Source organism: Heterocephalus glaber, unplaced genomic scaffold (genome assembly GCF_053883595.1).
Source record: "Heterocephalus glaber isolate CG9 unplaced genomic scaffold, H.glaber_assembly_v1.0 deba00001481, whole genome shotgun sequence".
NCBI classification, from domain to species: Eukaryota; Metazoa; Chordata; class Mammalia; order Rodentia; family Bathyergidae; genus Heterocephalus; species Heterocephalus glaber.
The window spans coordinates 33,424,464-33,447,697 of record NW_028258317.1 but is presented as its reverse complement, the minus strand read 5'-3'; the positions used below and the strand labels follow the sequence as shown (position 1 = coordinate 33,447,697).

Genomic DNA, 23,234 nt, shown 5'->3' with positions numbered 1-23,234 from the left:
ATGAAGAAAGAGGCAGCAAGCAGCGCTTTCTCTCTGAGCCCTGACTCAGTGCATGGGAAAACCAGCTCTAACTTACAGACACACAGTGATGACTGGGGACCCCAGAGGCCTCCACAAAGAAACACATCAGTGGATGTAGTGGACTGCAATGGTTGGTGAGTTACTTAGATACAAACATCACCCAGGAGAGGGTGATTGGCTGGTAGCCATCTTGGAGAGGGGCCAACTGAGCTCAGAACTTAGAGCAACTATGGGCCAGCTCCATCAGAGTGAAGCAGAACTGAGTTCAAGTCAGCAGGAGCCAAGGAGCCAAGTTCAAGGCAGCAGGAGGCACACAGAGTGTTGCAGGCTGAATAAATTTGGTTCCAGCCTCATTGCCAGAAACCAGCCTGCGCTTCAGAACTAAGGGTGCAGGCTTGCTGAGATTATCTGCTACCCTACTTTATAGCAGGCTTCTGGGCTCTGTCAGTCTATTCTGTCTACCAGTAACAGCAGAGACATGCCTTGAAGTGGACATTTTTCCTTTTTTTTTTTTCTCCTTTTGTTCTTTTTCTTTATTCTTGTTTTTATATGTGTGAACGCTGTTTCTAGTTTTTGTTGTTGTTCTATTTTTTTATTTCTTTCTTTCTTTCCCTCCTGTCTTCACCAGTTTCCCAAATTTTGCATAATCAGCCTTGCTTCATCCTCTTCTTCTATTTCTGTTTTTCCCCTAACCTCTTTTAAATTTTCTCCCCTTAGGCACCATACTGAGAGCATATTTACTATATACAATTTTCTGGTTCTAGATTTTGTTATCAAACCACAAAACTAGTCCATACAGTTAAAAATGGCAAATTAATAGTTACATTTGATGCTATTGTTATTGCTAATTATACTACTTTAGCCAAGGTGGCATAGTTGTTCTAATCAGTTGTTCTTCCTGATATGCCAAGACTGAGATTGCCTGAGGGTCATAAACAATACTATAGACCAGTGCCAAAGAACCAGGGGCTAGTCCAAATAGGCAGGAATGTCTCATCCCAAATAAATTGAAAAGGTAGGATCTTGCAACAGACTCACAACCCAAAAGCCAGCTACACCTGGAAGACATCTCTGAGAAGTAGTCATTTCTTAAGGTTTTAAATATTAGCAATAAAGCTACTTGGCATAAACAACTTACAAGCATCAACCCAGGAATTAAACTTTTAAAAAAATACAAAATGAGAAAACACTTAAGCAAGATGCAACCTCAGGTTTCCAGGTCACCAAAGGAAAACCCAGGGATCAATGAGGTAGAACAATTTAAAACCTACCCACATAGACTCTGAAGTGGAAGTGACAAAGCAGATGAATGAAGCTCTGGGGAAAAAAATCAAAGTAGAAATAGTTTAATGAAAGACTTGCTTAGTGACTCTAGAGCAGATACAGATAAAAAAAAAAGTGGAGGTTCTTAGGAAAATGGAGGTGCTTAGAAAACCATGAACACCCTACATAGGAAAGAAATGGAATCCATGAAACAGATTCAAACACATACCCAGGAGATTAAAAATTCCATTAAAAGTATATGCAGCAGGGGCCAGGGATTTACTTCAGTGGTGCTGCTGCCTAACTTTCAAGTACAAGGTCCTGAGTTCGATCTCCGGTACCAAAAAAAAAGAAGTATATACAGCAGAATGAGCCAATGTGAGGACAGAATATCAGATATAGAAGACAAGATTGTGGTTGATGATCATGAAACGAAAGATTTCTTTAAAATAGCAAGGGACCACAAAAGAAAAACAATCAATCCAACAGCTGCTAGATAATGCAAAAAAAAATAACAAGATTGATCAGAGTCAAGGAAAAAGCAGAAGATAGTGCAAACAACATCAAAAACCTGCTCCCAAAAGTAATGCCAGAAAAATTCCCTAAAAATGGGGGGGGGAGGTTTGACATACAGATAAGTGAAGCATACAGAACTCCAATTACCCATGATTAATATATACACATATATACGTGTCTATATATACATATATATTGACACATAATAGTCAAGATTCCAGAAATTCAACCAACAATAGAATATTAAAAGCTGTTAGAGAAAAGAAACAAATCACCTATAAAGGAATGCCTATCAGAATCACAACAGACTTCTCAATACAAACCCTAAAGTCAAGGAGAGCTTGGAGTGAAGTATTTCAAGCCCTAAAAGAAAATAACCTCTAAACCAGACTGATGTAACCCACAAAATAATCTTTCAAGGGTCCAGGGATTTAGCACAGTGGTGCCACCCTCTGCCTCGCAAGCACAAGGTCCTGAGTTCAATCCCTGATACAAAATAATATAATAATAATAATATTTAATAACAATAATCTTGCAAAATTGATGGAGAAATAAGATACTTCCATAACAAAGAAGACCTGAAGAAATTCATGACCACCAAACCAGCACTCTAGAATTTTCTGAAGGACATTCTAGAAAGAGATAGCAAGGACTACAACTACACAAACCCCAACAGAATGAATCTACCAGGCAAGAAAAGCAATTAAATAGAAGGGAAAGAAAGGGAACAACAGGAAAATAACATGACAAGGGTAAGTCAAAACATAATTGTTATACCCACAATTGTTATACCCATAATTGTAAATGGTCTCAATTCACCAGTCAAAAAAATAGATTGGCAGAATGGATCAAGATCCAATAATATGCTGCATACAAGAAACACATTTAACTAAAAAAAATTTATAAGATGTAAGTCAAAGGATAGAAAACAATACTCCATGTGAAAGGAACCTGGAAAAAAGCAAGAGTAGCTATTCTGTTTGCAGACAAAGCGGATTTCAAGCCAAGACTGATTAGGAGAGATAAAAGTCACTACATCCTTGGAAAGGAAAAAATCCAAGAGGAAGAGATAACATATATATTTGCACCACAGACATGAAAAGGGACAAATACTATATCATCCCATTTATGGGATATTTAATAGTCAAATTCATAGAGAGTAATAGTTGAGAGGAATGGGAAGTTATCCTTTAGTGGGCATAGTGTTTCAACTTGGGATGATGAAAAAGTTTTGGAGATGAATAATGGTGCTGGCTGTACAACAATATGAATGATACTTTATGCTAGTGAATCATATACTTAAAAATTGTACACCTAAATGGTCATGAGGTAAACAAATACACACACACACACACACACACACATATTAATGACAGCAAGAACATGGAACAATCTTTTAAATCAAAACAAAATAAAATTGGGGTTAATAAAATACATCAAACTTTAGATCTTCATCAAAAGCATTTGAGTGAAAAGTGAAACTCACAGAATGGAAAAAAGAACTAAAAAAACAAAATCAGGGAGTAGGCTGCTTGCGTTTAAAATACATATATAAGAATCTTGGAAAACTAATGAGATATAGGTAACAGTAGAAAAGTGGTGAAAAAAATGATTGAATAGGCACCTCACTAAAAGGAGACATAATCCAATAAAAAGATGTTAAATTTCCTCAGTAACAAGGGATATGTAATTTGAAAAAAAACTATATTCACTATATACTCACTAGAATGCATAAGATATAAAATGCAAGTATATGACAATTCCAGGATTTTCCAAAAATTTCAGCCAAGTGGAAATTCATACACCACTGACAGGAAAAGAAATTGGCAAAAGCACTTTGGAAACCTGTTTGACAATAATCTCTTAAATGTAAAAATATCCACACTCATTCCTACATCTATGTGGTATAATCGAAAAATACAGAAATGTTTTAAGCTTTTTAATTTATTACAGTAAAAGACACATTACCGTTGATCTCCCTCAGAATACTCTTTCTCACTTTGAACACACTTATCCCATCATTCTTGCCACTTTCTGACACAGTTCCAGAAGTCCTCTTCTGTGTCTTTCGATGCACTGTCATGGCTGTCTCAGCGTCTGGAATTGATTCAAAATGTTTACCTTTCATGGTCATTTTGACTGTGGAGAACCAGAAGTCACTTGGTGCCAGATCCAGTGAATCCTGGGTGAGGACACACAGTAATGTTTTTACAAGCCTGCTTTTCCATTGGATGGTGCTCAACACCAGCATTCACCATATTTTTGACACCTTATAAAGACATAAAAAAGGACTTCCAGAACTGCCTCAGAAAGTAGCAAAAACAATGGGATATGTGTGTTCAAAGCCAGGGAGAATACTGTGAGGGCAGTTAATAGCAATGGCTTTTACTATATTTTTTTTTGAATTGTCACAAAATGAGTTCTATTCTCTCGTTCCATTTAAATTAAAATGTTCATCATATATTTTGATCATACTACCAATGGCTATATCCAATATATGCCACAAAAGACATATAAAAATGTTCTTTGAAATATTATATCAATACTGATTATAAAAACTATAAAGAGGCCCGGGGATTTAGCTCAGTGGCACTGCACCTGCCTTGCAAGTGCAAGGTCCTGAGTTCAATCCCCAGTACCAAAAAAAAAAAAACTATAAAGAAATAAATCATTTATTAAATGTAGATGAAATTTTAAATTATAGATATTCATAAAGTGCTACACATCAATGAAAATAAACAAACTTCAGTTACATGCCTAATGCATAGTAAGAAAACAAAGAAGCCAGATGCAAAAAATAAACATGAACCAGTTTTGGTGCCATATAACTATAATCCCAGCACTCAGGAAGCTGAGGCAGGAGGATCATGAGTTCAATGCCGGTCTGGGGTACAAAGTGAGACCCTGTCTAAAAGACATAAAATATAGTTCATGTAATTTCAAAAACAGGCATAAACTAGACAGTGTTGAAAGTTGAATTTTGACAGCGGTCACATTTGGAGAGGAGGAAAGAATGATGAGAGTAGGTACAGTAAGTTTCCAAAATGCTGATACTGTTTTCTTTCTTCACCTGTGTACAAGACTGGTCACATAATTTGTGGGACCTGGACAAAGTAAAAATATGAGGACACCTGTCCAAAAACTATGAGTATCAAGCTTGACAAGATCAGTGAACCGAATGCAGGTCACTTCTGTATTTTACAGACAAATGAGGGCTTACTGGATTGGGTCTGGCTCTGCTAACTCTGAGAAAAGCTAAAGCTCATGAGCACATGGCAAGAGAATGCAAGGAGGACTACACACACCTGAGCCTGCTTTTGTTCAGCTCTCCTAGGTTTGTCCTAGAGGAAAATGAGGCCAATGGAAGGAAAAAAATGATGGACATAGGTACTTGGAGAAATTTAGCAAGAACATAATAAACCAAATTATCCTCACCCTGCAGTGGGGAAGTAACTTGTTTCGAGGTCTTCAGCTCCAAAGTTTACCTCCCCATCCCTAGCACACAGTGCCAAGAAGGCTTTCACACAGTTATTCTGGAAGGGGGCCGACTCTCTCTAACAGATTTTATTCTTTCCTGAGCCATTTGTTAGCACAGTGCCCACAGACCACAGGAGAGCTGTGGCAGAAGGAGAACGTGCCAGTGAGTGTGCTCAGATGGCAGGAGGTGGGGGAAGTGACCCAAGGGCCTCCAACATGGCTGGGGTCCTGCCGAGGACCCTGGTCCCACGTGGCCCGGCATGCAGCCTCCACCTCTGACTGGCTAACGGGACGGATGTCCCTTTTTCTGCCTGCAGTGCAGCGGGCCTTGTGTAGGGCCGCACCTGGCCATGCAGCACAGACAGGTGTTCTGCCAGACCCGGGACGGCATCGCCTTACCATCAGAGCAGTGCAGCGCCCTCCCCAGGTAAGAGAAAGCCCTGGGCCTTCTTCCTGGGCCACGGAGCACTGGTGGTACCAGAATGCACCCCACCAGCCTCCCACAGCCTCGGCATCAGATGCCCTGCTCATGTACCTCCGTCATGCCACACAACTCCTGAGCCCTCCAGGGACAGATGGCTCAGTGAGACCTCGTGCTTGCTGAATGCTAGGCTTTGTTCTGGTGGGGATGAAGCAGGCAGGAGTCAGCTCCCTGGTGGAGCCTGGACACCACGGGAAATCCACACCAGCCCCACTGTGGGCAGGAAGAGTGGCCCACTGTCCCCAGCGGCCCCACCAGCTCCTCACACTGGTTGACCTTGATTTACAGGGTGTGACAGGGCCCTGTCCCTAGATTTCCACCTCTCACCCCTGTCCAGCCCCGCCCCTTACCACACCCTCTGCAGATGCCCCCTGGGAGGAAGCTCATCACTCTCAGTTGGGACCCAGTCCCAGAGACGGGCTGCCAAGTTCTGTTCTGCCAGTCTCCACCTGAGTACAGCTCGTTCTCATGCCACATGGCGACACAGACCTTGTGGAGAAGAGCAGAGGCAGGCCCGCCTTGGGGAAGGGCCATTATATGCCGTTCCATATGGAACACAGATCAGAACCCTGGTCTACTGACACCCCGAGTTCTGAGGAGCCCGTTACTGACATTCCCAGGTATAGCAGCATTTCATGCATCCCAGGTCTGATCCCCACAGATCATAACTTTAACCCTGTCCCTCCTCCACAGGCCTGTGAGCTCTCAGAACTGCTGGTCAGAGGCCTGCAGTGTGCACTGGAGGGTCAGCCTGTGGACCTTGTGCACAGCGACCTGTGGCAACTATGGCTTCCAGTCCCGGCGGGTAGAGTGTGTGCATGCCCACACCAATAAGGCTGTGTCTGACCACCTGTGCTCCTGGGGCACCCGGCCTGCCAACTGGCAGCGCTGCAACGTCACCCCATGTGAAAACAGTACGTTCCAACCCCAAAGGACACTCTGCAAATTCCCCACAGGGCACCGGGTGCAGCGGGAAGTCCCTGGGGCTGAGCTCAAAGGCAGGCCACTGGATCAGGTTCCCCAAGGAGTATGAGCCAGGGTGAGTGGAACCTTGTTATTGGGATGCATGGGTGTGCACAAAGGTGTGTGTCTACATGCCCAGCTGTGGAGGTGGCAGGGTGTCCCCACGGGCTTCTGCCATCTCCGCTGTGGCCAGAGAGCCAGGTGCTGACGGAACTGGCCTCCAGCTTGCCTGCAGTCAGACAGGCTGCTCCTAGAGATGGCTAAACACTGGCTCCCCAGGCCAGACTACCAAAGAGAATACTGTTCATACTGACGGGACAGAGTACATCCTCCTACCCAGCTCTGCCCGGCGCTGCTCTGCCTCTCACTGACCAAGGACCTGCTGATGGCGCCTCCTCCCCACTAGGAGCGACACCTGGAGTGAGCAGAAACCCACGCCTCTTTCACCCTCTTCTCCCTCAGCCTAGCACCAGCACTTGTATTCCGGCTGGGTAGCGGTCTAGTTTTTCTTTCTCTGAACCCAGAGCCCAAAGTGGAAGTGTTTCCCCACAAGGAAAAAAATCTTGAGACAAAGAATAAGAAAAAAACAAACATAGGAGCACAGTCTTCCCCAAACTGAGCTTCACTGAGGACCATGGTCTCCTACCCTGGTGCCACGCTGACCTGCACCCACCGCAAAGGCTCACCACCTCAGGGGCACCAGTGTGCACGTGAGCAAGGACTCGCGACCAGATCCAGGCGGCACCAGTGTTTAAGAGCTGTTTAGTCTGCATCAGAACCGAACTGGAACACCATGTTTGAAGCCTGGCAGGCAGAAGGAAGAGAAAGGCTTAGGTGGAGAATATAAGAAAACAAAGCTTAACGGAGAAGGGAAGGCCCAAGGCCATGGGATGGTGAGCTCCAGCTAGGCCCTCCTTTGCCTGCTCCCTCGGGGAGAATTCGGAAATCAGTCCTCCTGGGAGCCTCTCTGGGATGACAGTCACCCAGATACCCAGTGCCCAGCAAAAGGGAAAGGGCAGGCAAAGAGGTGGTTGTAGGGGTAGTCAGGAGGAAGGAGAGGACAAGTACCATCAGGAAGTAAAGGCAGCTCGCAAAAAGGAGCAGTGAGCACCTGAGAGAGGCCCTCTCCGGCCAGACACCCTCGCTCAGCCAGGGTGAGGCCACCCAGAGGCCCGGGCAACCCACGCCAGGCTGAACTGCAGCCTTTTAGCCTCTGTTTCACATCTCCTTTCCTTCCCCTCCCCAGGGGAGTGCAGGGACACCACCAGGTACTGCGAGAAGGTGAAACAGCTGAAGCTCTGCCAGCTCAGCCAGTTCCAGCTGCGCTGCTGTGGAACTTGCGGCCAAGTGTGAAGATGGCGCGGCGGCCGCCCGGCTCTGCCCTGCCCCACACGGGACTCAGCAGCCGCCTGCCTTGGACAGAACTTCCTGTTTCTCTGCCCTTCCCATCTCTCTCCTGAGGGCTCAGCACCTGTTCTTCCCAGGAGCTGGAGGACAGAGCACGGGAAGGCAGAGGGCTGGCGTGGGAGGGCTGCAGGGCAGAAGTAGCAGCTCCCTGACAAAGCCAGCTTCCTCCCAACCCAGGTCTCTGGAAGGGCGGCCCAGGACGAGGGAGCCATGGCTCCAGGGACCCAGGAGGCTTGAGGGCTTTGAAAGCACTGGTGCAGACCACTGGTGCAGCTGTGTCTTTCCGGAAGCATGCTGCTAACACAGGGGGGTTGTTCCTCTGCCACCGCTGCTGCTTCCTCAGGGGCAATGAGGACAAGGGGCTCCCCGCTGAGGCAGAAACTGGCCCGGAACTCGGCTCTTGAGGGGGGCTGGGGACCACAGAGAATGCAAACACGGATCTGTAGTGGTGGAGGAGGAGACGATCAGAGTAGGCCCGAGGCACACAGTGATGCAGAAAGGGAAGGGACAGAAAGGAAGGGAAGCCTGTGCGTGTTCCTCAGTGAGGAGGAGCACACGGGCAGAGGTACTTCCAGGCGGTGCAGGGGTCTCAGGAGACACTCTGAGCCCTGGGGCACACAGTGCACCTCGGTGGGTTCAGGGGAGGATTGGGGGTGTTTAGAGCTCTGCTTCCCCTTTCAAAGTATCCATCAGCTGGGGAGGAGACATGCCCCCTCCTGGGATAGGGAGAGTGTCTGCTCTCCACACAGGAAGCTTTCTGCCTGTGCAGCTATGGCAACATTAGCAGGAGGTCAGCATCCAGCTGTGCAGCAAGGCTACTCCTTGTAGCCAGGACCCCCCCCCCCCACCTCGCCCTGAACTAACTGCTGCTGTTGGCCAGGGGCACTCTGAACATGCATAGGCCAGACTTCTCTGTCTGGCCTTTGCTGGGGACTGGGGTCTGTTGGTCAAAACCATTAATCAATTTGCCAGAGAATACCTATGGGTTTGAAGCAACTACTTCCTCCCAGAGCTGACCAGTGGGACAGTGGGGTGGGACACTCCCTGGATTTGTTCATGCCCATGGCACACCCTAGGGTCTGAGGCCTCTCCAGGAGCACTGTGAGAGCTGCTGTCCACAGTATTTATGCAGCAGGCGAGGGTGGGATGAGGAGGAGCCAAGGCCAGGGGTCAGTCCTCACAGGCTTTCCATCCCACCCTCCCACAAATGAAATACTGCAAACCTTATGTTGATTAACCGACCACAGTTGTGCTGGTTCAGCTCCTCAGCAGGCAGAGCAGCATGCACACTCTGCAGCACCCCAGCTTTGACGAGACGCTACAGCAAAGGCAAGAGCCCAAATACACACTGGGGGGCTGTGTGGCAACTCATTCAGATGACAGTAGCTGCAGGCAAGAACTTTTACCTCATCCCTGAGTGGCCCCAGTTTAGTAGGGGGCAGCCAGAGTCATATAACCCTGTGATAAGCCACCCTCACATGCACACTTATGAAATGACACTCACCCAAGGCCACCACTGACATCAGGGCTGCATTTTCCATCCAGCCTAGAAGTAAAATTTGGGAGGAAGATAATATTAATCTGTATCTTTTCTAGGTGAGTAATGGATAGAGTGGGGCTTTCTTCCTCACCACAAAAATAGGCTCTAAGAAATCATGTTACTAAAAATCAGTGTAATGTTTATTTAAAATAAAAGAGAATGTTTTCTATGTATATCTTTTGTGAATATTTATTAGGATTTCTTGTATAAAAAAGTGCAATATTAATAATTGTACATTGTCATCTTGAAAAAATATTGGGGGATTTTTTTATTAACTTCCTGAAGCTGTGTTTCTGTAAACTCAGTGGTGATTATTATATTTTTCCTATTTTTAATAGATGTTGGTGTTTAATTCTGGATCCATTATTCACTGTGTACAGAATAGATTGTAAATGCTAATGTGGGACAATAGAGGTTATTTGTGACACAATAGTTATGCATAGAATAATGAAGACAAATTCCATAGCTATTGAAAATTTGCAGTAAATATTTACATTTCCTAAAAAGCAGGCATCTTCCAGCTGTCAGGGTGTAGAGCAGGTAGTGGGTTTCAGAGCAAGCTGAGAGCCTAGGTTTGGGGTGGAAAACATGTGCTTCTTGCATGAGATGAATGTACATTTAACGTTTGTTCTGTGAATTGTGACTCAGCAGTACCACATATTATTAGGGCTGCTGGATAATGTGGAAGGAGGCACTTCCTCCTCTAAAATACAAAACTGTTATTTATATTTTTTGTACAGATAATACAGCTTATTTATTTAAATCTCGTTGTCTGAGTCTCTATTAAAGTTCAGCCTTCCCATCATGTTTTGTACCCTGTCAGATGGTTCTCAGCCAGCAATGTGTGTCTGGAAGACAGAAGAATTGCAGTATGGGGCTCTGCTTGGGAAGCTGGGGCCCATGCCTGGAAGGGCCAGCTCTGTAAGTGAACCCAGAAGAGATGCATTTGTAGATGTGGGTATATGCAGGCTGAGTGCTGCCAGTGAGATGAGCAGTCATGTAGAGCCCTATGTAGCAGGAAGATGAGATCTTCTGGAAGAAATCCAAGCAAGGCTGTGATAGATAGGGTTGGCTTTGAGAGTGCTCTTGTTCCAGGTCAGGCTAACTGCCAGGGAGGGCTGTACACAATAAGAAGAGCTGCAGCGTGATGAAAATGTGGATGTGAATACAGGCTAACCTTTACAGATCACTGCATTTCACCTCCACACCACCCTTTGACTGTCTGTTTGCATATGACCACCTTAGCACACACACAGTTCTTCCCTGCTGCTTTGAGGGCAGTAGATGGTGACAGTAGGACATTTTATGGAAGCTGTTGCTTTTTTCTGTCCTAAAATCAATTCTTTTGGATACTTCTGGTTTATAAGGTTCCTAGCCCCCTATTTAAAAAGCATTTTAATAAAAATTAGATACCATGGAAAGTGCAAAGATAAACGAAATTACCTTGTAGGGGTCTTCATCAGCAGGCTGTAGTCCAAGTGCAGGCCATCCCCAGCCTGGTTCGTGTCCACACAGAAACTGAGGTGAGACACAGTGCAGAGGACCCAGAGCCTGAAAGCCAAACCCAGTACGTCTTCCAGTGCATCACACCCTCTTGGGCAGTGTGATGTATGTGCAAAAAGCTCTTCTTGGAATTCTAGTTATTTTCTAAAAATTTTTAGGTTAAGGAAAAATCCAATATTAGAATTGTAAATACTCACATACCAGCAAGCAAACAATGTCCCACAGCATCCCCAGCACGTGGGAAAGCCAGAGACACCAGAGCAGAGTTCCAAGAAGGCTCAGCTCAAACAGAATCTGTGGCCATTTTTCCAGCCAAAATCACAAAACTCAGCAAGAGGAAAAAGAGATTCCTACCAGTACACCACCAACCACAGTAAAAATGTCTGAACTCTTAACTAGGGCCAGCCCTGGCATGGCAGCCCCTCAAGCTGCAGTTCCTGCCTGTCTTTGTTGGCTTCCCAGCACTCTAAGGAGATGAACCAGGAATTCCACAGCACCATGAAGACCAGAATGGTCAACGGACACCAAAACTCATTCATGCCTCCAATTCCTCCCCTATTAAAGTGGGATAGCTCAAAGGGTAGGGTTGTTGTGAGAAAGTATTAGTTGATTCATGTGCTGACACATCACCAATGCACTCACTGAACATTAATTAATTGTTATTATCATCCAAACTACCCTGAAAGAGACAGGGAGATGAAGGGCAGAGCAACCACAATTTTTACTATTTCACGTTATTTCCCATTGTTATATTTGAAAGACTCTCCCTTGTGTTTTCATCTTTGATTGAAAAGGAAATGTGTGTAGAACGGTACTACACAGCAGCATAACAAGACAGCTACTAGTGGACCAAATTCTATGTCTTAGAAGAAAACAGATCAGTCTACATAACCAACTGAGAAACACCAATATTCCAACAAACATCCAGAAATACTTCCCAGGATTAAAGTTACCATACAGTCTCAACATATAGCCCAGGCTCAATTCAACATGCCCAACTGTATACATAACTACCATTTCCTTTGAGTTATTACAAAAATGGAGACATACTCAAGGAAATATACAAGTAAAATAAAAGCTAAAATTAAGGCTATCTCACTTGACAGGTGATGAAGTTTCTCATAAACAACATGCTACTATCCTCTCACTTCATCCTGCAAACAAACCCAAAGGAAACAATCCAACTTTATAAATGGTTTCAGCTAGCAGGAGACAGGTAACCCTCAATAATCTATCTGTGGGGCTCCAAACAGTAGTCAAAGCCATCCACAAAGGGGAAGGAAATGGAGTAAAGGATAGAGCTCATATGAAATAATCCAAAGAATATTAACCTTTTAGGTAAATTAATCCAAAGGTGGCTAAACTAGGAAGTACAATAAAGTACAATGCCCTTGGCTTTGTCCCTCTCTTTCCCTAATTTGTTCAATGAAGCAGCTATAATTTAAAGACTTCATGATTCATTCAGTATGCATTCAACGTGAGTTAAATAGGGAAGGTTATCCATGTCACAAACTGCCAATTAGGAATATGTCAGTGCTGAAACAAGCCTTGAAGTAAGCAGTAAGAAGTGAATACACAGTGAATTCTCCCAGTCTTCCAAGTTTAACTATAAATCATTGTTCACCCACCATCTTGTCCACTTAGAGATGTTTTATAGGCCAAGTGTGTATCACATTGTCAGAAACCATTATCTTTCGGCAAACCTCAGCTTCTTATTCATAGCACTCCAGGGTTCGCAACTGTTATTTTGCCTCCCCCCAAGCCAGGAGGCAGCTGTTGGTAATTAAGCCTTTGCTAACAAGAACTGGGCCGTCACCTTACTTGTCAACTGGAGGTTTACAACTTCACTCAGATGGCTTCTGTGAAGCACCTGGTCTTAATCAACCACTTGTCACACTTCTAATAACACAGTGTACACAGTCACTCTCCTCTGCTTTCAAAAGGCAAACTCCATCTTCACGCATTCCCTAGGCTGCTCCTAAAGAGATGGTTTATATATGTGTAAACAGAAGTTAAATGTGCAGTTTTATGTGCATGAAGAGAAGGCGGACAGTGGAAAATGGTTCTCCTGCCGAACGTAAATAACATTTAAGCAGAATGCTTAAGGGCTAAGAGATTGCACAGTCAGCATTCAGTCAGAAAGTAAGCCTGGGAAATCTGCCTCCTCCTCCAGGACTTCATGATGGCTGGGGTCAACCTCGTTACAAACCCCTGAATGATAATAGACAAGCTGTGAACAACTTGAACCAGCGAGGTGATGAAATAAGGTACAGCATTGGTTTTCCTCCCCTCCACCCTCACCATCATCTTTAAAATAATAATGAAAGGGCCAAGAAATGACTTCACTGAGGTGATGGTCACTTGCGTAACTCTGTTCTGTGGCTAGAGACCTGAGTGTCACAACGCCAGGATACAGGGCAGGTCCAGCTCCATGGACCCCCTGCTCTGATTTCTTCGACCTGTGCAGGCCTCTCCCTGCTGCCACGGGGACACTGAAGGTTACTGCCTGAGAACAAGGACCTGTGACCTGAACCCTCCACCCCCTCAGCACTGGGTTTCTCACTTAGGTCCAGCTGGGATGGAACACAACTTCAGTCCTCCCTGCCAGATGGGCCTCCATGCCTTCTCATCCTTCTTGATCTTGTTTCCCATCATATACCTTTCTTTTCCCACCCAGACACACTCATGCTAGGCACTGACTCTGGGCCCTGAGAACTCAGGTGCGAGCCTCACACCCTTGCCTTCAGGGAGCTCATGGTCCATCTGAGAAGCAGACACATCCCACAGCAAATGACAACGGGCCCTACTCCAGCTGTGAAGTCCAGTTCTGGAAAACCTGCAGCTCTTCCTCATTTAACTTTTTCCACAATCAGCACCCAGTGATTTCTCCCTTTAGTTTGAGTCCTGTCTCTGGGAATTTGCAGAGTTCTCCTGTCCAGACCCCTGGAGTCTACTCTGGTGCCTCCAGTCCACTCTCCATGTAGCAGCTAGGGGTAGTTAGCTAACATTTAAAATATCCACTCGTAAATGCAACCTCCAGAAGCAAACACTGAAAGAACTCTAAATATTATTTAAGTCCACATGAGAGTCTCTTAATTGCACAAATTCATTAATTATATACCAGTGAAATGAGCAGTGTTGAAGGACTGGACGTTGTACATAGCATCAATGTTTAAATCATCTAAAATTCCAGCTGCTATGGCTGGAATGTGTTCCCTCCAAAATTCAGGGGCTGCCAAGTGATGGGATTAAGGGGCAGCGCCTTTGACAGGTCCTCATGAGGGCCCTTTCCCTCATGACTAGGATTAGGTGTCTCACAAAGGAGCTTGATGGAAGGAGTTAAGTTCGGTTCTGTCGGTCCACTTTCTGCCATATGAGGGCACGGGGTTCTTCTCCCTTTGAAGAATATACCATTCAAAGTGCCATCTCAGAAGCAGAGAATAATTCTCACAAAATGCCAGTGCCTTGATCCAGGAGTTCTGAGCCTCCAGAACTATGACAAGTTAAATGTTTGTTCTTTATAAATTACCCAGTCTATAATACTGTGTTATAATAGCACCAGTATCTAACACAGCAGCACACCTGGCAGCCTGTTACTCCAAGTCTAGCTATTACTGTCTTTGGTTCTGTGCCGAATTCTGTTTGCATGATCTGACCAAAGAAGTTTTTAGCTGACAGTTACCATGGGAACAAACACATCCTGCAGTAACATGTTTCCCAGAGTGCCTAGGGTTGGGGAGCAGGACTTACTCAAGTCCAAGGAGCATTACACAACTGCTTTGGGCTGGTTTGCTAGTGTTTATGCCTGAGCTTGGATTTGGCCTCGTCATAATCACCACTGTGGGTGCACAGACTGTTGGCAGAGACACAGAGCTCCCACCTCACTTATTTCAGGGGCAAGTTTGGACCTGTGACTAAAAAAATTAAATTACAAGTATTTACAATATCCCCTCTTCTAATTTAAGTAGATTCAAAAAAAATGATCTTTTGTCGAAATACGATGGGAAGGAATAGAAAAGAAAGTGGCCAAGAGAAGACTGAAGTGTAGTGTGTGATGAAAGGGTAGAGAGGTCTGGAATGACAGGATCTGGGTTCCTGCCTGGAGAGAGCAGGAAATAGATGGGAGGCAGGACAGGCATGCAGCTCTCGTCCCAGTGGGTACGGCCAGGGAGCCCTCCTGCCCTCTGCTCCCCCACCACCCCTCCCCTGAAGCACCCAGCAGTCAAGAGAACTTTTCCACCCCAGGGTCTGGTGACCTTGACTTCAGAAAGCACCTTTTGATTTGCATTTCCCCAACAGCTATAGACATTTTTCATGTTCTCATTGGCCCTTCCTATACCTCTCTGGACAAGTTCCTGTTCAATTCATTTGTCCATTGTTTGATTGAGTCATTTGTCATGGGCCAGTTAATTTTTGAGTTCTTTATATATTCTACATATTAGCCCTCAATCAGAAGAGTAGCTGGCAAAAAATTCTTCCCTTCACTCTGTTGATCATTTCCTTTGCTGTGCAGAGTTTCTTTTTTTTTTTTATGTAATCCCATTTGCTAATTCTTGATATTATTTCCTGTGCTATTGGAGTCCTATCAGGAAGTCCCAACCAATCCTATGGCTTCAAGTGTTTCCTCTAAATTATCTTTCTGTTGTGTCTATGTCTCAGTTCTTATGTCTTTGATCCATTTTGATTTGACTTTAGTACAGACTAAGAGATATGGATCACCTTTCAATCCTCTGCACATGGATAACCAGTTTTTCTAGCACCACTTCTTAAAGAGGCTATCTTCTCCCTAACATGTTTGTGGCCCCTTTCTCAGAAATAAGATGACTGAAAGGGCATGGGTTGCTTCTGTGTCTTCTGTCCTACACCGTTGGTCTCTCTATCTGTGTTTGTGCTGGGACACAAGAGAAAGAATGGCTCTCATTAAGAACATAAACAACATTTAGCTCAGTGGTTTCACCACCTGCCACACAAGCGCAAGGACCCGAGTTCAATCCCCAGTAACAACAAAAAAAAAAAATGCTAGTGAGGCTACAAGGAGAGGAGACGCTTCTACCTTCTACATTGTTGCTGGGAATGTAAACTAGTACAACCAGTATGAAAATCAGTATGGAGATTCCTCAAAAAACTAAAAACAGAAATTCCATTTGACCTATCTATACCTCCCCTGACTATACTCCAAGAGACTTAAAGGCATGCTATTATGAGATACATGCATACCCACATTTACAGCAGCACCTAAGCTCTGGAAATAGTCTAGATGCCCATTGACAGATGAATGAACAAAGACAGTGTGGTACATATACACACATTGGAATACTATCCATCTACAGAGAAGCTCCAGGATGGAACTCCAGAGTACAATGTTAGTGAAATAAGTCAGACACAGAAAGCAAAATATTGCCTGGTTTCTCTTATATGAGGAACTTAAAACACAAATAAAAAAGTAAAATAATGAAAGATGGTAGGAAACAGGCAGACTTCTTAGGGATGGGGAAGGGAGGAAAAAAGGTAGGAAAGGTAATAAAGAAATTGAAAATAATCAAGATACACTATGTACATGTACCAAGTCTTCAAAATAAATGTAAGTACTATGTACTGCTGACTAATAAAACACTCACTAATAAAACTCACTCACTATGCAGTACTATATATTTCTCACTAATAAAACTATTCACTAATAAAAAAGGACCCTTTATCCCTAACACTTGTGAGTCAAGAAGGGGGAACAGCAAGAGGAAGGCCTATAGAAGTTATAGGATACCATCCATCCTCCCTCTTGGGGACCAGGGAGACAGAAGAAGTTCCCTGCCTCACTGCACAGATGCCACCTGCCAGTTGCTCAGCATCTGGATCTCCCACCCCAGGCCTCTTTGATCTCAAAGGACTGTAACTCCATGCTTCTACTCACTTAGACCCAAAGTTCTGGTGTCTTCCCTGATTCACTCTTATATTCACCCTACCTCCAATCAGCAACTCTGTATGGGCCACCTTTGAAATATAAGCAGAATGTGACACTCTTCGTGACCTCCGTGAGAGGATTGCAGACTCTTCCTGAGCCCATTAACTAACAAGACACTAAAGAAAGAGACAAACGCCATACATGACTGTGCATGACAAAACCAAAGGGACTGTTTACTACAGTGAAGAAAGTTCAGTCTAAAAGTGATTAACTGTTTCAAACACATGAAGTTTTCAAGATCCCTTTAAATAACCTTCAGTTCCTGTACATAATAATTCCTTCTTACATATTAATTCATCAGTATATGAGTGTAAAGAAACCCTATTGCACCAGCCCCAGAGCCAAGCACAGAGCTGCCCCAGCGCAGAGGAGGTGAACCTTCTGGGCCACCGTACCACAACCCCCAGTGCCAAGGAGGTGAGCTGTGCAGGTGCCAGCAACACACATCCCTCCCACCCCACGCCCAGTTGAAATGAGAAGGCACTTAAACAAGTCTCAAAATCAGACTCCCAGATCACCTAAAGCAACCCCAAAGGGAAACAAGATGGAACACTCTGATATTCAACCACCTGGATTTGCTGAACTGGCAACAAAAGAGGAAGTGGAAAAAAATGAAATCAGAAATAATTTTTCAGATAACAGCAGAGATTGTGCCCATAGCACAAGACATGATTTAAAAAAATGGAGTCCATAAAACAGATGCAAACAGATTTCCAGCAGATTAAAAACTCCATTGAAAGTTTATGCAGTAGTATGAGCCAATGTGAGGACAGAATTTCAGATATAGAAGATAAGATTGCAATAGTGATCAGAAAAAGAAAAATTTCTTTAAAATAGTAAGGGGCCCTGAGAAATCAATCCAGCAGCTGCTAGATGATCCAAAGAAGAATAACATAAGACTGATTGGAGTCAAAGAAGAAACAGGAGAGAGTCCAGATGACATAAAAAAAAAACTGTTCACAGAAGTGATGGCAGAAAACTTCCCAAGGAGGGGAAAAGAACTTGATATACAGATAAATGAGGCATATAGGACTCCAGCTAGCCTTGATCAAACAAAATCTATACATAGGCATATAACAGTTAGGATTCCAGAAATCCAACAGAAAAACAAAATTCTACAAGCAGCGAGAGAAAAGAAACAAATCACATACAAAGGAAAGCCCATCAGAATCACAGCAGACTTCTCAACACAAACCCTCAAGGCTAGAAGAGCTTGGAGTGACGTATTTCAAGCCCTAAAGGAAAACAGCCTCCAACCCAGATTGATGTACCCTGCAAAATTATCTTTCAAAATTGATGGAGAAATAAGATACTTTCATGACAAAGACCACCTTAGGAACTTCATGAATTCCAAACCAGCACTCCAAAAAATTTTAGACAATATCCTAGGAAAAGACAATGAGGCTCACAACCCCAGGAAGCCCAGAAGAATGAATCCACTGGGCATGACAAGAAATTAAATGCAAAGGGGGAGAATCCAACAAAAAAAAAGACATGACAATGATAAGTCAATACATATCAGTTATAACTATCAATGTTAATGGTCTCAATTCACCAATCAAAAGAAATAGACTGGCAGAATGGGTCAAGAAGCAAAATCCAACAATATGCTGCATACAAGAAACACACTTAATTCAAAGGGAAACTCATAGACTGAAAGTTAAAGGGTGGAAAACAATACTGCATGCGACAGGAACCCAAAAAAAGCAAGAGTAGCTATCCTCTTTGCAGATCAAGTGGATTTCAAACAAACACTGATTAAGAGAGATGAAGAAGGACACTACATCCTTGTAAAGGGAATGATCCAACAGGAAGAGATGACAATCATAAATATCTATGCACCAAACACTAGTATGCCCAAATACATAAAACAAATAGTAACAGATATGAAAAATCAAATAAGCAATAATACAATAGTAGTGGGGGAACTCAATAACCCACTGTCACAAATAGATAGATCAACCAGACAAAAAATAAGCAACGAAATACTAGAACTCAATCAAACTCTTGAACAAATGAACTTAACAGATGTTTACAGAGTGTTCCACCCCACAAAATTAGAATACACATTCTTTTCAGCTGCACACAGGTCATTTTCCAAAATAGAGCACATACTCGCTTATACATGTTTAAGTAAGTGCAAAGGAATTAAAGTTATCCCCTGTACATTATCAGACCATAGTGCAATGAAATTGGAGATCAATAGCAAAAGAAACCACAAGAATTTCATAAACACATGGAAACTGAACAACATACTTCTGAATAAACAATGGGTCACAGAGGAAATTGAAGAAATCAGACAGTTCCTACAATTAAATGACAATGCCAATACAACATACCGGAATCTATGGGACACAATGAAAGCAGTCTTACGCGAGAAATTCATAGAAGTGAATATTCATATTAGGAAAACAGAGCAAGCCCAATTAACCTGATGCTGAACCTCAAGCTTCTAGAAAAAGAAGAGCAGGACAAACCCAAAGCTCATACAAGGGAAGAAATTACAAAGATCAGAGCAGTGCTGAGTCACAGGCATGCTGGGGACCACGTGGCAGCTGCAGGCAGGCCGGGGTAGCAGGTGGGGCAGTGAGCGGTCCAGACGGGCGCAGACCACCCTGGGTTTGTGAAGCCGAGTGGCCCAAAGCCACCCCACCCCCACCCAGCTGCCGCCATTCAGAGGCCTGGACAGCTTGTTTGTTATAACGAAATTGGTTGATGCTATTGCCTGGCAGGGGCCAGGCTCGAGCCCATCCACCACCGAGCTCACCCCTCGCACCGCAATGATGTTGTATTGTAGGAAAGCGCTTGTGTGCCTTTGGAGGCCGTCACCAAAACACGGATATTCAGAGATTCTGAAATGCCAAAATTGTGAAATACCAATATTTGATATTCTGAAATACTGATATTCGACATTCTGAAACACCAATATTGTGAAATACCAATATTCCGAAATACCGAAATTCTGAAATTCGTACCAATATTCCAAAATACCACATTCAGTACTCTGAATGGTTTCCTATATAGGCAGTGCTGTCAGCCCATGATCGTTTGTAAGCGAGAATCTGGTCTGACTGTAGTAAAATATAAATGAGGTGGCTGGTTTTCTTTTTTAAAATGAGACGAGTTGGTGTTTTGGGCATTAATGAATAAGAATCGGCAAGGTTGGAAACCAGAAGCACGTTGTTGGTGTGCTTTTGGGGTCGTGGCAAAAGAAAGTACTTGATGTATCCAACAGTTTTGCAGTCCCTTTTGATGAAAATGACAAAGATGGCTGTCTGGTTTTTAGACCATGACTATTTGGAAAACATGTATGGAATGTTTAAGAAAGTCAATGCCAGAGAAAGAATAGTGGGGTGGTACCACACAGGCCCTAAACTACACAAGAATGACAGCACCATCAATGAACTCACGAAAAGATACTGGCCCAAACTCAGTGTTGATCATCATTGACATGAAGCCAAAGGACCTGGGGCTGCCCACAGAAGTGTACATTTCTGTGGAGGAAGGTCACAATGATGGGACTCCAACCTTGAAAATATTTGAACACATGACCAGTGAGATTGGAGCTGAGGAGGCTGAGGAAGTGGGAGTGGAGTACTTGTTACGGGACATCAAAGACACTACCGTGGGCACTCTGTCCCAGTGGATCACTAACCAGGTCCATGGTTTGAAGGGACTGAACTCCAAGCTGCTGGATATCTGGAGCTACCTGGAATAAGTAGTCACAGACAAGCTGCCCGTCAACCACCAGATCATCTAGCAGCTGCAGAACGTCTTCAACCTGCTGCCCAACATCAGCCTGCAGGAGTTCGTCAAGGCCTTTTACCTGAACACCAACGACCAGATGGTGGTGATGTGCTTGGCCTCTCTCATCTACTCCGTGGTCGCCCTGCACAACCTCATCAACAACAATATTGCCAACCGGGACACAGAGAAGAAAGAAGGACAAGAAAAAGAAGAGAGCAAAATGGATAGAAAAGATGGCAAAAAAGATTAAAACTAGACCCATACCTATCACCATGCACTAAACTAAGATCGAAGTGGATTAAAGATCTAAATATTAAGACAGAAACACTAAACTTGCTGGAAGATAAGTTAGGTAGAACTGTTGAAGACACTGGCATAGAAAAAAACTTTATGAACAAATCCTCAGTAACATGGGAACTACCAGAAAGAATCAACAACTGGGATCTCATCTTATTAAAAAGCTTCTGCACTGCAAAAGAAACCACCAACAGAGCTAAGAGACAACCTACAATGTGGGAAAAAAATTTTAGCAGCTGTACCTCAGACAAAGGACTACTCTCTAGAATATATAAAGAATTGAAAAAAATCAGACCCCCCCCAAATTCAAAGACCCAATTCAAAAATGGGCATCTGAAATGAACAGACATTTCTCACACAAAGAAGTAAAAGCGGCAAACAAACATATGAAAAAATGTTCAACATCACTGGTCGTTCAAGAGATGCAGATGTAAACAACACTGAGATTCCACCTCACCCCAGAAAGAATGGCTGCTATCAAGAAATCAACAAATAACAAATGCTGGCAGGGGTGTGGGGAAAGAGGAACACTGCTCCATCATTGGTGGGAGCGTAGACTGGTGCAACCACTGTGGAAATCAGTATGGAAATACCTCAAAGAACTAGGACTAGAGGTCCCACTTGACCCAGCTATTCCCCTGCTGGGTATCTTCCTAAAAGAATTAAAAGAATCATACCACAGTGATATATGTGCACCCATGTTCATAGCGGCACAGTTTGTGATAGCTAAAGCTTCAAAGCAGCCCAATTGCCCTTCACCTGGAGACTGGATAAAGAAAAGGAGGTTTTTTTTAATAAAATGGAGTACTACTCTGCCATAAAAACTGAGTAATTAGAGACATTTATAGCTAAATGGATGCACATTGAGGTGATACTCTTAAGTGAAATAAATAGGATACACGTGTAAATACCAAATAGTTTCTCTAGGGTGAGAAACTGAAAGCATAAATAAGGACTAAATGTATAATAGGTGATGTGAAATAGGAAGAAAAGGGGCAAAGGGGAAGGGGAAGTGGGAGGGGGAGGGGAAAGGAAAGAAGGGAATGGAATTAATATGAGAAAATGAAAAAGTAGAAACAGAGTATTTGTAAATAGGGAGGGATGGAGGAGTTGAAGGGAGGGCAGGAGAATGGGGAAAAAATAAGAACCAAGAGAGATTATGTAAAGGTGCAAATTTCCAATGATGAATGTCATATTGTATACCTAAAATGTACCAATAAAATTAACTAATTTTCTTAAAACCCTATTGCAAGCCCCTCAACATTTCAGTATGCATGCACATATGTTTGTGTGTGTGTGTGTGTCCCCATCCAGAAGGGATTACTGAGTAGGCCTAGATACTAACCTGCACCAGGTACCATGGACATGCACACACAGCTACTGTACCCAAAGCTCTTTGATATATTTGTCATATGCCTATAAACTGTATACCCAATGTAAAAACACCCCCAAACTCATTCTTTTCTCTCAGTCTAAATAGCTTCTTGCATCTCTCTAGCACACCCTTTCATCCAGGGTGCCATTCAAAAACACCTTTACTGTTCACAAAGTTTCACAAATATCATTTCTTCTAGGCCCCTGAACAACCCTGAGGTATTGCCCAGTCGCTTAGCCTCTCTGAGCCTCAACTGCCCGTCTGCGCTGGGCAGTTATGGGGACAGCAGAGGGCATGTGGATTAAATGAGACAGCTTGTGCTGGTGCTTCAGCCCTCTAAGGACTCCACACAGGAGGATTCGAGTCCACAGTCCAGAAATGAACATCCCGGCCTCCCTGTGTTCTGTACTCTGTACCATAACATCCGTTTATCAAAAAGCCACACAATTGTATGGTCAATAACAAGGGTATTTTAACACTCAGTGCTGACTGTGTCACTACAGGACCCAGTGAGGTTTCTGAATCATCAAAAAAGACCAAACCCCATGTTTACATGGCACGAGTATTTTATTGCCTTCCAAACTTACTTGAAAAAATTTATGATGAGTACTTGGCAGTTTTATTCACTGTGTGTTCCAATAGGTTTACACAATAAAGCCCCACTGTCAAGAGGTTTAAAATGCTA

The 23,234-nt window shown here is 43.7% G+C and overlaps 2 protein-coding genes and 1 pseudogene across 15 annotated transcripts in view; 2 read left to right on the top strand and 1 right to left on the bottom strand.

The window, feature by feature from the left end:
• The window catches only part of Adamtsl1 (ADAMTS like 1), a 1,037,009-nt gene extending 1,026,578 nt beyond the window's left edge, over positions 1-10,431 (top strand). For 3 of the 5 annotated variants that reach the window (XM_087183422.1, XM_087183425.1, XM_087183426.1), the window contains 2 exons: positions 5,595-5,704; positions 6,452-10,431. In XM_087183422.1, coding sequence (XP_087039548.1) covers positions 5,595-5,704; positions 6,452-6,791 — 450 coding nt within the window. In that variant the 3' untranslated portion in view covers positions 6,792-10,431. The remainder of the gene's footprint in view (positions 1-5,594; positions 5,705-6,451) is intronic. The other 2 variants (XM_087183424.1, XM_087183423.1) reach the window with 1 other exon arrangement.
• Positions 517-23,234, bottom strand: part of Saxo1 (stabilizer of axonemal microtubules 1) — a 144,189-nt gene continuing 121,471 nt past the window's right edge. For 8 of the 10 annotated variants that reach the window (XM_087183436.1, XM_087183428.1, XM_087183429.1 and 5 more), the window contains 2 exons: positions 11,112-11,219; positions 517-9,674 (listed from right to left, as the gene is read on the bottom strand). The gene's annotated coding sequence lies outside the window, so the exon portion shown is untranslated. The remainder of the gene's footprint in view (positions 9,675-11,111; positions 11,220-23,234) is intronic. The other 2 variants (XM_087183432.1, XM_087183435.1) reach the window with 2 other exon arrangements.
• Positions 8,477-22,140, top strand: LOC101726452 (26S proteasome non-ATPase regulatory subunit 7-like; annotated as a pseudogene).